The sequence below is a fragment of the Lucilia sericata genome, unplaced genomic scaffold (assembly GCF_015586225.1).
Source record: "Lucilia sericata isolate MDLA Ls3-8-SP2 unplaced genomic scaffold, ASM1558622v1 Contig000486F_arrow, whole genome shotgun sequence".
Taxonomy (NCBI): Eukaryota; Metazoa; Arthropoda; class Insecta; order Diptera; family Calliphoridae; genus Lucilia; species Lucilia sericata.
In genome coordinates, this window is record NW_023994500.1 from 706 (window position 1) to 15,594 (window position 14,889).

The 14,889-nt window shown below is 31.7% G+C and overlaps 1 protein-coding gene across 8 annotated transcripts; it reads left to right on the top strand.

Annotated features, from left to right (window-relative positions):
• Positions 1-1,514: 1,514 nt before the first annotated feature.
• On the top strand, positions 1,515-10,604 carry LOC119605430 (ubiquitin carboxyl-terminal hydrolase CYLD). Of its 8 annotated transcripts, none has more exons than XM_037958532.1 (12): positions 1,563-1,854; positions 2,360-2,929; positions 3,545-4,307; positions 4,374-4,448; positions 6,862-7,231; positions 7,295-7,509; positions 8,965-9,119; positions 9,185-9,403; positions 9,460-9,694; positions 9,754-9,895; positions 9,964-10,160; positions 10,220-10,551. In XM_037958532.1, exons 2-12 carry the CDS (start codon positions 2,411-2,413, stop codon positions 10,411-10,413), a joined length of 3,084 nt encoding a protein of 1,027 aa, XP_037814460.1. In that variant the 5' UTR covers positions 1,563-1,854; positions 2,360-2,410; the 3' UTR covers positions 10,414-10,551. The 8 variants fall into 8 exon arrangements, with proteins under 8 accessions (XP_037814457.1, XP_037814460.1, XP_037814463.1 ...); XM_037958535.1 differs by having other exon boundaries at positions 6,958-7,231; XM_037958529.1 differs by having other exon boundaries at positions 1,515-1,854; positions 3,545-4,448; positions 10,220-10,604.
• Positions 10,605-14,889: the final 4,285 nt, after the last annotated feature.

Genomic DNA, 14,889 nt, shown 5'->3' on the forward strand with positions numbered 1-14,889 from the left:
TAATATAGTTTTTCATATTATATTGTGATATTAATATGGGTAATTCCATGTCAAGTGACTCAACTCAAATTTCGATTTTGAAGAAATTGGCACCAAGTAATATTGGATAGTCGGTCAGGCTCTATCGGTCAAAAACTGCCGGTCTTAGAGGAGGTCAAAGTAAGACATTTTGGTCAAATGAGTGTAACTTTCACCTATTGGTCCAAGCAAAAACTGTCCAAAGGAGTTCAGAAAGCTATATCTTCATTATTTCCTAAAATTATATATAGAAAACTTTTTATTATTAATTCGAAAAATATTTATTTAAATTGAAAATTTCTATTTGAGAATTTATACTTACTCCATGTCTACATTAGACAAATATTTATAACAACACTTAACAAAACTTCGGCGGAACAATTTTTGTTTGAAATAATGTTATATTTTATAAAAACAATTAAAATTAAATGTAAGTTTAGTAAATGAACACTAATAGACACGGGGTTAGACAGCATTGTCATAACGATACTATAACGCTAATAAATGTTATCTGTCTGCTATTTTTTATCATGATAACAATTTGATTTTATCATGATTAATTAGAACATAAGTTTATACTATGTTAATATAGTCACGTTTTTAAGTGTTTTTTTAAGAACTCGAATATTTTAAACACAACCCTTCACATTTTTAATTATATATTAGGTTTTTTGCTAGTAATGATTTTCCAAAAATGTTTAAGCATAAAGAAATTAACTTATGTATACTACACTGAATGGAATATTTTCAGACAGATGTTTATTAATATATTTTTTTGTAATTTAAATTTTTGTTTTTGACAAATATAAATAAGAAAAATTCTGTAAACATTATGTTTTATACTTGAACACGTTGATTTGAGATGTTTTAAACATGAAAAATGTATGAAAGAGCGGGTCTAAAATCATGTGTTTTTTATAAAATCCTGTTGTGTTCAAAAAACACGAATGTGTTTTAAACTATGTATTAAACAAAATAAACAAAACGAGTACTCAAAAACAATGTTCAAAGATTAATTTTAATTTAAACGTCAATTTTTCAATTGAAAATTAGCTCCTAGTATTTGTTTTCTTCACGTTCAAAAAAAATACTACACTTAAATACATGTTTGTTTTAGGGTTCTACAGTTGAAATAAAAAGTTGCTTTTTCGACTTACAATTTTTAATTTGTTAACATTTGGAATATTTTTAATATCGTCAGAATTATATTATTATATAATTAGATATGATCTATTGACTAATAAATCTTCTTGGCAAAAAACAACTCGTCATATAAAAACTTTAATGTTATAAAGTTAAGTTAGTATCTTAACATTTAATTGCAATCACTTTTTTACAATTCATAAAAAAAAACAACTTATACAGCTTTTAAATCGTAGAATACTCGATTTGTTTTGATATTATATATTGATTATTCAAGTTTTCCTTACAATATAGTCAGTCGATTCTTCGACTTACGACTTCCACTTTTTTCGTCAAAAGTCTCTTATTCGATTATTCGAAAGTCGATTTGTAGAACCCTACATATGTTTTAGTGGCCGTCATTATTATTATTTATATTATTGTTGTCGTTGCTTTAATTTTAATAAAAACATTGAAGAGAAGTAAATAGGGGAATAACTTGCAATTTCCAAAATAAAACTAATCGTTCAATAACAAAGTGTGAAATTTAATATATAATATCTTTAAAGATAAGAAACTAATCAACTTGGGCAACAAATTCATTAATTTTTTCTTAAGTTGTAATGCAGTGACTAATATTTATTTACAGTATTGAAAATTGAAAATATTTTATTTCATTTTATTCAACGTTTCGCTTCTTTAGAGTGAAAAAACGTAAGTTAAGAAAAGAAAAATGTCAGTTATTAGATTTTTTTATGTATTTTTATTATTTATTTGCATTTATCATCAGTGGCAGCAAATTGTACAATTTTCACATTTCTATGCTAAATTTTATAATAACAAAGTAGTAACAACAATAAATTGTGTTTATTGTTTGTAGTGGGAAACTATGTTTAAGAAATGAATTTTAATAATTAATTATTACAATCTGTATTACCTTCAAATTTAACTTTCCAGCCAACAATCAGACAATGTTGGCCCTATAAGTACAGTAACGTTTTTGTAGCTAAAATTGCACTCATCCAACCATACAACCACCCACCCACTCACCCACTATGTATAGTTTTGCATCTGCTTAAGTCAGCACTCAATTCTGTTGCTTCGCTGGCCATCAACCACTTAAATTTGCTTGTGCTGTATTTTTCTTCTACTTTAAGTATTGTGTTTTCTTTTCCATTTTAATTTTTATTTCTTTTTAATTTCTTTTCTATTCCCCTAGTCCTCCTCCTTAATCCTTGTGGGCATTCGGTGTTTCGATTGATCATGTAAGATGGAGGTTAACACTATTTCCAAATATGCCGTTCTCATGCGCAGCACCAAAGTGCGTCTTCACCAAAGTCCCGACATACCAATCGCAGATGATGCCAAAGAGGCCGAAAACGAAATCTCTATCAATGCTGGTGCACTTATTAAAATATTTCAATCAAAAACTCCCACCAGCAGTGGTCAAGGTTCGAAAAATTTAACTAGTACTATACAAGTACTTGATCTGATCAATCATATGCCTATCTATGAAAACCTTTATGAGTGTCCTCAGGCTAATTTGCGACGTGTGGACGAAAATCTTTGGCCTTTTATTATCAGCATAGTTGATCCCGAACAGCGTTTACGAATGCTGCAAGATGAGTGTCGTTGCAAGTGGGTGGTGTATTTAGATAAAAATGAATTTGTCAGTGTTGCGGGCGAAATGTTCAATAAGCCCGGTACAAATTTCGATTGCATTATTCGTTATATAGGACCAGTTATGGAATTGCATTCTGTTGGTTACTTTTTTGGCTTGGAAATATTGGTACGTTGGTTATGAAATCATATATTAAAATAAATAAGTAATAAGCTACACAGGCCAACAAATTTTTAACCTAAAAATTTTGGTTGCACTAAATGCGAATCTGACCTCAAACTTTAGAACACAAAATGTTGATGTGATAGAACAAATATGATGGAACTTTCAGATTCAGCACAGTTTAAACCTTTAGAAATGTTTTCAAATTTTGTTGGCCTGTGTTATAGTCGGACATGTCAGACCACTATAATGTACGAAATAATAATAATAATAATAATAATAAGATACATCTGTGAAAGGCTAATATGGGGATTAATATAAAAGTATAACCATTCAGTATATGTTATAGTTTTCATTAGACTTATACTAATAATAATACAATATTTATAAGCTTTAAATGGGAGCTTGTGTTATTAATGTTAACAGCCAGTTTAAGAGCAATGCTTTTTATTTTTGACAATACTTCCCAATATAGTGTTTGGGAGTAATATGCATCCTCTATTGGTTGGAATTAATACAAGTAAATAAAACTAAAATTTAAATTAGTAAAAAGTCATATTTTTTAATTAAATTTTTAAATAAAATGTGCAACATTCTTTACATTAATATTTAATTTTATAGGATTTAAGCAGTGGTTATTCACCTCAAGCGGATAAAGTACAATTCGCACATACCTACATGGGATGTGATCCCACGTTGTCTATATTCACCACAGCTAACTGGATTACCCCAATACCCAAAGAACAACAAAAGAAATTTTCCGCACGAGACTTAATAAATGGTACAATAGAAAAGTTTAAATCTGCAATTGGTCCCAGTAGTTCTCTAACGGGAATTGTAGGTAGTAACACCTCATCGCTGAAAAGAGATAAGAAAGCCAAAAAACCTAAACCATCAGCCCAGTTTTATGATAAAGTGGAAGACACCACAGACAGTTGCGTCTACAATAATAACAACGATAATAACAACAAAATGGAACGCAGCAAAAAAGAATCATCGAATGTCATGTCGCTAAGTAGCGAAGAATTCAAACAGTCTATAGAAAATCGTGAAAAAAGTTTAGAACGTCGTGCCACCACCACCAATACGGTACAGACGCAAACACAACCACAAAGTGGTATTTTAAAAAATAAACACAAAGATCAAACGAAATCTACAGCAGCCAGTGGTCCGGAAATTGTAGTCATTGATAATGCCGACATTGACGAGTCGAAACGTCAAGAAGTTATTGTCATCGATAAGGAACGTCATGAGCATGTCGATTTAATGGAAATACTTGGCAGTGATTGGCCAACAACTGCTGGTGATGCGGCTGCGATATTGAATAAACAAAAATTACAAAATGCCAACACCTCCGGAAGTGCAGGTGTTGTCAGTACAGCGGGTAATAATATCGTCACTTCAAGTAAAAGTAATCGCAATAAATCATCTAATCCATTGACACATTTAGCTGGCAATAATGCAAAAAAGACGAATGATTCCATTTCGCCAAATAATAAGAATGTCGACAATAAGAAAATACAAAGTAAGTTTTTTTCAAGACGTTTTGGGGAAGATTATAGTTTCACATATTTTGAAAATGTTCTATTGTTTTTTTTTTTTTAAGTGAAAATTTTTAAAATTTTCCCCGACGAATGTTTAGATATATTATAGGTTGCTTTGGACATAAGTTCTAGTTCAGTTTTTGTTGATATCTAGTTAAATTCTAGTTCGGCTCTAGTTCAGTTCTACTTCATTTCTAGTTCAGTTCAACTTAGTTCTACTTCAGTTCTAGTTAAATTTTGGTTTAGTTCTAGTTCAATTATAGTTCAGTTCCAGTTCAATTCTAGTTCGGTTCTAGTTCAGTTCAGTTCTAGTTTTTTTTTATTTTTATTTATTTATTGAACGTTATAACCGAGCCTAAAAGGCCATCTATAGTTAAACAGTTCTAGTTCAGTTCTAGTTCAGTTCTAGTTCAGTTCTAGTTCAGTTCTAGTTCAGTTCTAGTTCAGTTCTAGTTCAGTTCTAGTTCAGTTCTAGTTCAGTTCTAGTTCAGTTCAGTTCTAGTTCAGTTCTGTTTTAGTTCAGTTCTAGTTCAGTTTTAGTTCAGTTCTAGTTCAGTTCTAGTTCAGTTCTAGTTCAGTTCTAGTTCAGTTCTAGTTCAGTTCTAGTTCAGTTCTAGTTCAGTTCTAGTTCAGTTCTAGTTCAGTTCTAGTTCAGATCTAGTTCAGTTCTAGTTGAGTTCTAGTTGAGTTCTAGTTCAGTTCTAGTTCAGTTCTAGTTCAGTTCTAGTTCAGTTCTAGTTCAGTTCTAGTTCAGTTCTAGTTCAGTTCTAGTTCAGTTCTAGTTCAGTTCTAGTTCAGTTCTAGTTCAGTTCTAGTTCAGTTCTAGTTCAGTTCTAGTTCAGTTCTAGTTCAGTTCTAGTTCAGTTCTAGTTCAGTTCTAGTTCAGTTCTAGTTCAGTTCTAGTTCAGTTCTAGTTCAGTTGTAATTCGGTTCTAGTTTTAGTTGCTCTAGTTTAGTTCTACTTTTAATCTTGTTCATTTCTACTTTTAAATAAATTTCTAATTTAGATTTGATCGCAATAGCCGTGGTCCACTCTAGCTTCACTTCAGCAGATTAGATATCCCATATTTGCAGAAGATATACCGAAGAGGAAACCCTTAACCACTTTCTCTGACATTGTCTGAAATGAAAATGAGGAGAATAAATGTTTTCGTTTTCGAAATTTTGACCTAAACTCACAAACTAACATTACACAGGAAAACTCACATAAAATTCATCCACTACTTTCTGTGGCCAAAATAAAGGAACCATAAATTATAATTTATTATTATATTTTTTACTCTAAAAAATAACACTTCCAGATCATGGCACTTAATCGATATTTTTAATTTATTGAAACATTATTTTTTGTTTAATTTACTTTATACATTTAAAAAATAATCCCTTTAAATTATCACATGAAATTTTATTTTTGGTTAAATGTTAAATCTATTTTTGCACAAAATTTTTCAAATGTTTTAAAGCTGCCGATAAACACAACGTTCAAACAATTCCGGCAGACGTAAAATACATGAAACACACATATCCATCCGTATACCAATACTAAAAGATAATATAAAAGAGCACCCTAGGGAGCAGAGAGCAATCGGAAAACTATTTTTAGATATTTTCAAATTGTAAAAAAATGAGATGTGTGGATAGTGATGTTGAAATTTTAAAGAGTTCAAAGAAATTCATAAAAAAACTACAGAATACACATACATACATATGTTATAAATATTACAATTTACAAAATCCACAATATTACAGATGTATTTTTGAAAAATATTATTTTGTTTATATTATAAACTTAACGGTTTTATTTATATACAATTGTGATTAAACCGATTACTCAATATTTAAAATTTTGAAAATAATTTATAGAGAATATCGATGCCTCTGTGAGAGATTTATGTTGAACATTTTAGAACATTTGGTATTTTTTCTCTATGCTCACTAAGCTGATGCAAGCATTTATGGTGGGGTTTACCTTTCCCTATTGATTTGCTTATTGTGACATTTATCGTTAGTTGTGTTTTTAAACTGCAGTGAATTTCACGTAAATTTTTAGTTTTAACATTTAAAGAAATTTAATTTTAAATATAGTCAAAAAAGACAAAAAACACACAATATTATTTTTTCACAATGGAAATAGGTCGGACACCTAGTGAGGCATCATTGTACCACAATATACCATTGACAGTTTTAGAATTTTTCACCACATCACCAGTGGGAAGTCCCATTGAATATGGCTCATATATGTCAGGTTAAACACATGCCATTTTTTACTCTTCCTTTTTATTCAATTCATACCTAATTTTTTATTTTATTTTTTTTATTATTATTACTATTTGTGTATGTATGTTTTGTTCCATCCTTGCCCCATGTCCATCCAACAAATGTTCACATCAACAGAGCCTCATAACCACAATCCCATACAGGAAAATTATGATAAAATTGATACACAACAACCCTTGTATGCTAATACACCTTCCAATCAAATTGATACAGATTCAGCTTATGATCAACCTGAATTTTTGCCTGCCGTTTTGGATAGTAGTGACTTTATGCAAGTGACATCTTTACAAGAGGTGCCCAGCACTGATTTAGGTTTAGGCTCCATGGTCGAGGTGAATGTACCCGAGTCAAATGAACATTTATATGGTGTTATTCGTTGGATTGGCATACCGCCTGGCAATAACAACATTTTAATTGGTGTAGAATTGGAAGATGATTGCATTGACAAACAACTTATAACAACAGATGGTGGATTTAATGGTATTCCGTAAGTATTATTAATGATGTAATATTTCATGAATTGTAAACAAGTTTCTCTATTGCGTTGTAGATTATTTAAGTGTCCAGTTGGTCGTGGTATTTTTGTTAATAGTGATCAGTGTTCGATTGATAGACGATTTTTAGGAGCAGATGGTGGAGCTATTGGCAATGGCATAAGTGAGGCGAACGATAATAAAACAAAAACTACTAATGGTTTTCATAACGAAGAGCAGACATTTGGTCATATGGACTGTCCCATTGTATCGGGAGCGGTGGCACCTATAAGTAAGTTTGTTAATCAAGAATAACCTTACGTTAGTATAATGAGTCAGTTGACTCAAGGGCAGAATCATTTGAATCCATTGGTGTATTGTGTTACTCTATAACTAATCCTAATTCAACCCATTACCAGGCATGAACAAACGATTCTATCTTGTAATTCTATAGTACCCTGTGAGGATGGCTACCAACGACCTTAACCTTATCCACCAAGCCCTAACATGTTTAGCGACCTGAGGTCCTGAGGACCTGAGGTCTTAAGTCGACCTAAAGTACAATGTTATGCTAATTATGGAACTTTAGAATAGAGTTTTAAACATGGTGCACCGAAAACCTTTTGGTTATTTGCTTCTCAATATGGATAATTTTATATGAAACCCCTTCTTATGAAAGGAGTAGTGAAAGTATAAAGTGGTGTTTCTTCATTGATGTATTTGAGATAAAAAACATTCTTTAGAATGCCTAATTATAACTCTATTCAAAATGGATATATTAGTTCTAGTTCATTTGTAGTTCAGTTCTAGTTCAGTTCTAGTTCAGTTCTAGTTCAGTTCTAGTTCAGTTCTATTTCAGTTCTAGTTCAGTTCTAGTTCAGTTCTAGTTCAGTTCTAGTTCAGTTCTAGTTTAGTTCTAGTTCAGTTCTAGTTTAGTTCTAGTTCAATTCTAGTTCAGTTCTAGTTCATTTCTAGTTCAATTCTATTTCAATTCTACTTCAATTCTAATTCAGTTCTAGTTCAGTTCTAGTTAAGTTTTAGTTCAGTTCTAGTTAAGTTTTAGTTCAGTTCTAGTTCAGTTCAGTTCTAGTTAAGTTCTAGTTCAGTTCTAGTTCAGTTCTAGTTCAGTTCTAGTTCATGATGTTATTAGTCTGTATGAAGTGATTAAAACGTCCAATTCCTTAAATAAATTTGGGCTGATAATGGTACGTTGACACGACCGTTGCTGATTGAACGACTGGGATGTTATCTGATTGGGCGACGCCTTTACTTGTATTCTCCTTACAAACTGTAAGGCACTTGTTCAAACCAAACTATATGAAATGTCTGAAATCAAATGATTTAACAAAACCATCTTTGAAGTTTTACCTAGTCTCTATATAATGCCACTAGGTCAAACTTACTGTTAAACTTAAGTAGAGATCAGATATGAATGAGAAGTAGTCATATCGAGAAGGAAAACTGTCAGATATTTACTAAAAACAGCAAACAATACTTGGTATGAATCCTTAACACAACGACAATTTAATTTAATTCTATAAGTTGTTAATAATACTATTAAGACTCCGACTACTAGGGTATCACAATGGAATTAGAATTAAGTGAACCCTAGTTAGCTGCACATCGAGTACCTACCCTTTAAAGCTTACCTTATATGGGGCTTGATTCTCCAAGAGTAATGTGTTCATCTGGCTTTAGAATGTGGATTATCTGGTACTAACTTCCTTAATTTTTTCATTAATTTCAGAATGTTCTAGTTTGAATGGATTAGAAGAGCTATGTGGTAAATTTAAAGGCATACAAGGTCATCACAATTCTTGTTATTTGGATGTGACACTATTTTCTATGTTTGCTTTTACACCAGTATTCGATGCAATACTTTATCGACCACCAGAAAAAGATGTAAGCTAAATAGTCATAAAACAATTAAACAATAGACTACTTCTAAACATGGTATGTAATTCTAGGACATTTTACATTACACCGAAGTGCAAACAGTCTTACGCGAAGAGATTGTGAATCCTTTGCGCAAACATATGTTTGTTAGAGCTGATCGTGTTATGAAATTACGGCAATTATTGGATAAGCTAAGTTCGGTTAGTGGTTTGACGAGCGAAGAAAAGGATCCGGAAGAATTTCTAAATTGTTTATTATCACAGATAATGAGAGCCGAACCATTTCTTAAGGTATTTAAAATAATTTACAAATAGGAAATATATTTTATAACATAACATCTTTTTAGCTTAACTCTGGCCAGGATGCCTACTATTATCAGTTGTTTGTTGAGAAAGATGAACGTTTATCATTTCCCAGTGTCCAGCAGTTGTTTGAACAAAGTTTTTATTCATCCGATATTAAATTGAAGGAAGTGCCATCGTGTCTTATAATACAAATGCCACGATTTGGCAAAAGCTTCAAAATGTATCCGCGAATATTGCCTTCACAAGTTTTGGATGTCACCGATATCATTGACGATTGTAGGTTTTTCAAAACTAAAATCATTTAAATTGTAATTTTGTTTCATTTTCTTTAAAAGCACCTCGCCAATGTTCTGTTTGCGGCAAATTGGCGGAGTTTGAATGTCGTGATTGTTTTGGAGTCTTACAGAATGGCATTGGCTTAGAGAGTACATCATTTTGTCCCAAGTGCCTGGAAACTGTGCATATGCATGCTAAGAGGTAAATTTTTTATTAACAAATATAAATTTCTATCTTTAATTATTTGGTTTGAATAATTTTCAAAATAGATCCAATCATAAACATCGCAAATTATCTGTGCCACAAGATTTTCGCGTTATGGCTGAACACATGAACGTACCACGTTTGTATATGGAATTATTCGCAGTGGTTTGCATTGAAACCTCACATTATGTTACATTCGTTAAGGCTGGTTCCGGCCCCGATGCACCCTGGTGTTTCTTTGATTCCATGGCAGATCGAAAAGGTAAGAATCTTAAATTTTCTCTCATAATTATTTAAATAAAGCAAATTTTTCTAATTTAGGTGAACAAAATGGTTATAATATTCCAAAAATGATAACCGTACCCGATTTACCGCAATGGCTGTCAGAGGATGGTGCACGTACCGTTAATGAAACTTCTTCCAATGATAAAATGTTACCAGAGCATGCCAAGCGTTTGTTTTGTGATGCATACATGTGTATGTATCAAAGTACAGATGTTATGATGTACCGTTAATTTATTTTCGTTTTTTTTTTTTGTTTTTATACTAATTCGTTAAAAAGTTAAGTTTTCATTTATGTTTTTAGTTTAAAAAACTGTCTTGTAATATCTTTTTGTTAAAGATACAAATAAATTTTTAGTCTGGTTAATTTACTTACTGTATTTACAATTTAATAAAGTATGCGATTAATTTTGTTTAATATAAATAACAATTTTTTTTTAACAAATTCTAATCTTTTTGGCTGAAAAAGTATCAGGATTTTTCAATATGAAAAGACTACTATTTTATGCTTTGTGTCTGCAAATCTTTGTTTGAAACTTTCAAATCATATCTTTTTTACCCATTGACATCGCCAACAAATGCGACCATTTAAATTATGACACAGTGAACAATTTTGGAGGTGTACTCTCCGACATAGCAACGAATGCAAAGGAGACACAAATAAGAGAACATAAGAAGAATGAAGATTTGTATGGCAAAGCAAATAGTTATTGTTGTATTATAACTACTTTATAATATTTCACTTTTACATTTCAATCATATTATACTTTGTGTTCTTTGTATTTATAAATTTTCATATAATAAAATTTAATATAGAAAAATTAATTATTGAGTAAAGACGTAAAATTTCACATGGCGCAGTCGGTAGGATTAAATTAACGCATATTAGTGACCTACGTGAATTTTTTAACGATATCAAATAATACAATAAATAATTGACATAATTAAAACAAAATGGATTTAAAATCTATTCCCGATTTTAAAGTTAGTGGGAATAAAACCAAGAACTGGGAAATATTTGTGCGTGATTTTGATGACTACTTAATAGCGAAAAATACAAAGCTAAGTGATAGTATTAAGCTCGCTCAAATTGGAGCTGAAAGTAAAGAAATAATTAGAACATTCGATATTTCCGTTGAGGATAGCAATAATTATGCAAAAGTCATAAAAGCCATGAGTGATTATTTTACGTCAATGATGAATATTTCATACGAGAAATTTGTTTTTGCAATCGAAATCAAAAATCAAACGAGCCAATAGATGATTTTGTTAGGGACTTAAAGGAACTATCTAGTTGACTGACAGTATTAATTCAAACAAGATTAAAGATGCTTGGTATCATTATATAATGGTTGAAAATCATAAAATTAAATTTAAATTAGACACAGGTTATGATGCAAATACAGTGGGCGACAAAACAATGGAAGCTTTTTCTAAATTTTTACAAAAGGACTCAAAAACCAAAAAAAAAAAAAAATTATTAAAAAAATTTAATTTTTTTTGTATTTCATTTGTATATAACCTTATTTACTTAAATTAATAAAAATCTATGAAAATAATTCATTAAATTTTGAAAAAATAAAACAAGATAAGGTAGGTAGGTTGATAGGAGGATGTATACTACATCAAATCTGAAGAAATACACCTAGGTCACTATCGGGCCTGTTGTGCGCTCCTTATCATGAAAAAAAAGAGAACTGAATGAATTATTTTTCAGTATTCATAAACTCAGTTTCCTGAACCTTATTCCTAAGAATCTTCCAATCAGTGTTAGTCAGGAATGTTGTTTCCGGAATAACATCACTTACAAGATATTTGGATCTAACTTCGACGAATGCCTGGCAGTGGCAAAGAAAGTGCTCCAGAGTTTCACTGTCCTCTCCACATGCCCTATATTCGTCTGAATCCGCACGTTCAATTTTGCAAAGATGTGCTCGTAATCCTGTGTGTCCACTCAGAATACGTACTTCAGACTTGCTCATTTTGAGGAGATTTTTCGTCTTGCTCTCATCAGGGTCACCCCATAGGATGTTCGTGGTTCTACCCACTATTTCATTATTCCAAGAGGCCTTATGGGATTCTCTCACCCATATTTTTAGTTCAGCTTTTGTTGCCTCGAATGGTTTCGCGTTTGTCAGGTTAACTGCCTCGAGCTCCCTACTCTTTAAAGCTATTACATTCGCCCTTTCGTTACCGACTACTCCCGAGTGGGCTAGTACCCATATGATGTGAACCTTACCTCTGGGAGAGTATTCAGTTAAAGCTTTCTTACAATCCAATACGGTCTTAGATTTAGTTCTATCGCCTAATATCGCCCTAATTGCCTTCTGGCTATCGGTAAATATATTAAGCGCTGTGGGCGCCATATTTATTCTAATCCAATTTACGCATTCCGTTATTGCTCGTACTTCTGCCTGGAAGCTTGTGTTATGATTTGGTAAACGGTGGTATATTTCTGTTTCTGGGTCTTCAATATAGAACCCCAGCCCCACTTTGTCCTCCAATTTAGAACCATCCGTGTAACAACGGATTCCTACTGGTATTTGCTCTAATGTTCCGCTTGACCAAGACATTCTATCTGGGATCAGCGTTTCAAAGTTTTCGACCTATTCTGTGTCTGGTATATGATCAGGTACGTCCGATGATTGTGTATAACCTTCCAATGTGTCCAGTATACATTGATGATCAGTCCTATAACCGCTTTTGACCAATTCGCCTAAAGTAAAGAGCCGTTCGGCTGTAAGCGCAGCTTCATATCTTAAATATGTTTCAATGGGTGGAATATCTAGCAACGTTTCCAGAGCCTTGATTGAAGTAGTACACATGGCACCACTTATACCCAAGCAGCATGTACGCTGAACTCCTTGTAGTAGTTTGATATTGCACTTTTTGTCTAAAGCAGTCCACCAGATTATTGAAGTATAAGCTAGAATTGGTCTAATTACACTTTATAACGCCAATTTATCATACTAGGACTAAGACCCCATTTCATGCCTATAGTTCTCCTACATATCGCCCAGCACCGATGTGCCTTGTTGATCCTATCCTCTATGTGGTGTCTCCATTTTAATTTCCGATCTAGGATTACACCTAAGTACCTAACTTTGTCTGTCACTGGTATCTTCTTGCCCAGAAAGCAAGGTTTAGTATATGTAGAAATTTTTGTATTTCTTGTGAAAAGACAGATTTCAGTTTTTGCCGGGTTAACATTGAGGCCTCTCGGTTGAGCCCAGCTCAAGGCCGTATTCAGAGCCTCCTCAGCTCTTCTACATAAGTAATTTGGATCCTTTGGTTTCAAATCATGTTATATTAACATCTTTTAATGAAAAAGAAGAGATAGTAATTCAAACTGATGCTTCGAAGGATGGCATAGGTTGCTGTTTGATGCAGAATAATAAAGTAATTTCGTTTGCTTTGAGATCATTATCAAATGCGGAAAAACAATATGCTCAAATTGAAAAAGAATTTTTAGCCATTGTTTTTTCATGTAGAAAATTTCATCAATATATATATGGAAGGAAAATTTGTATTATTTCAGATCATAAACCTTTAGAAACTATTTTTAAAAAGAATATATATAAGGTAGGATCTTCAAGACTGCAGAGACTAATGTTAAAAATGTTTTCATATAATGTAGAGGTCATACATAGACCTGGTAAAATATAGTTGCCGCAGATTATTTTTCTAGAAATTATATTGATACAGGCAATATGGAGCATGAAAGAGACGTAACTGAAATGATACATACTGTAAATGTAACGGATGACATTTTGAAAAAAATAGGAAAGGCTACTCAGAATGATGAGAGACTATGTTTAATACGGAAATATTGTTTATGGCCACTAAAGGATAAAACACCAGATAATATTAAGGAATATTTCAACAAAAGAAATGATATAACAATAATTTAATATTTTATAATGATAGAATAATTATGTCTAGGAGTTTGCAGAGAGATATTTTAGAAAAGTTACATGAAAGTCATAGGGGCATTACAAAGACAAGGAAAGAGCTGTTGAATTATTTTATTGGATTAATATAAATCAGGATATTGAGAATTTCATTTTGAAATGTGGAAAGTGTCAGGAAATTGGAGCATTTATGGCTAAGGAGCCAATAATTCCTCATGAAATTCCAAATTTACCTTTTGAGAAAATTGGCCACATTTTTATAAACCTATGTAATTAATTAACTAAATTATTATAATATTCATATTTAACAATTATTTGAATTTATTATTTTTTTTTAATGGAAGATGTTGTATTGTAACCACTTTATAATATTTCACTTTTACATTTCAATCATATTATACTTTCTGTTCTTTGTATTTATAAATTTTCATACAATAATATTTAATATAGAAAAAATAATTATTGAGTAAAGACGTAAAATTTCATAGTCATGCCAAGACTATCATAACTAGTACCATAACGGATGAAATCTATCTAAAGGTGACGGATAAAGATTCTGCTTGTGAAATGTGGGATGTATTACATCAACAGTTAGAAGCAACTTCCAAAGACCAGCTATATAAAATGTGCATTGACTTGTTTTCTTTTGAGTGGAAAGAAAATTGTGACATTTCAACTCTCGTATCCAAATTAAAAAACCTGTGAACTGGAATATACCACGGATTACGTATGAAAGGAGAATATATTGCTAACATTATATTAAGTGTTTCAAGTCTAGCTGGATAATGCTGACGAATG

Coding starts and splice junctions, on each gene's coding strand:
- LOC119605430 (XM_037958529.1), top strand. CDS start 2,411: ATGGAGGTTAACACTATTTCCAAATATGCCGTTCTCATGCGCAGCACC. Junction 9,896..9,963: donor GTGCATATGCATGCTAAGAG/GTAAATTTTTTA, acceptor TTTTCAAAATAG/ATCCAATCATAAACATCGCA. Junction 10,161..10,219: donor TTCCATGGCAGATCGAAAAG/GTAAGAATCTTA, acceptor TTTCTAATTTAG/GTGAACAAAATGGTTATAAT.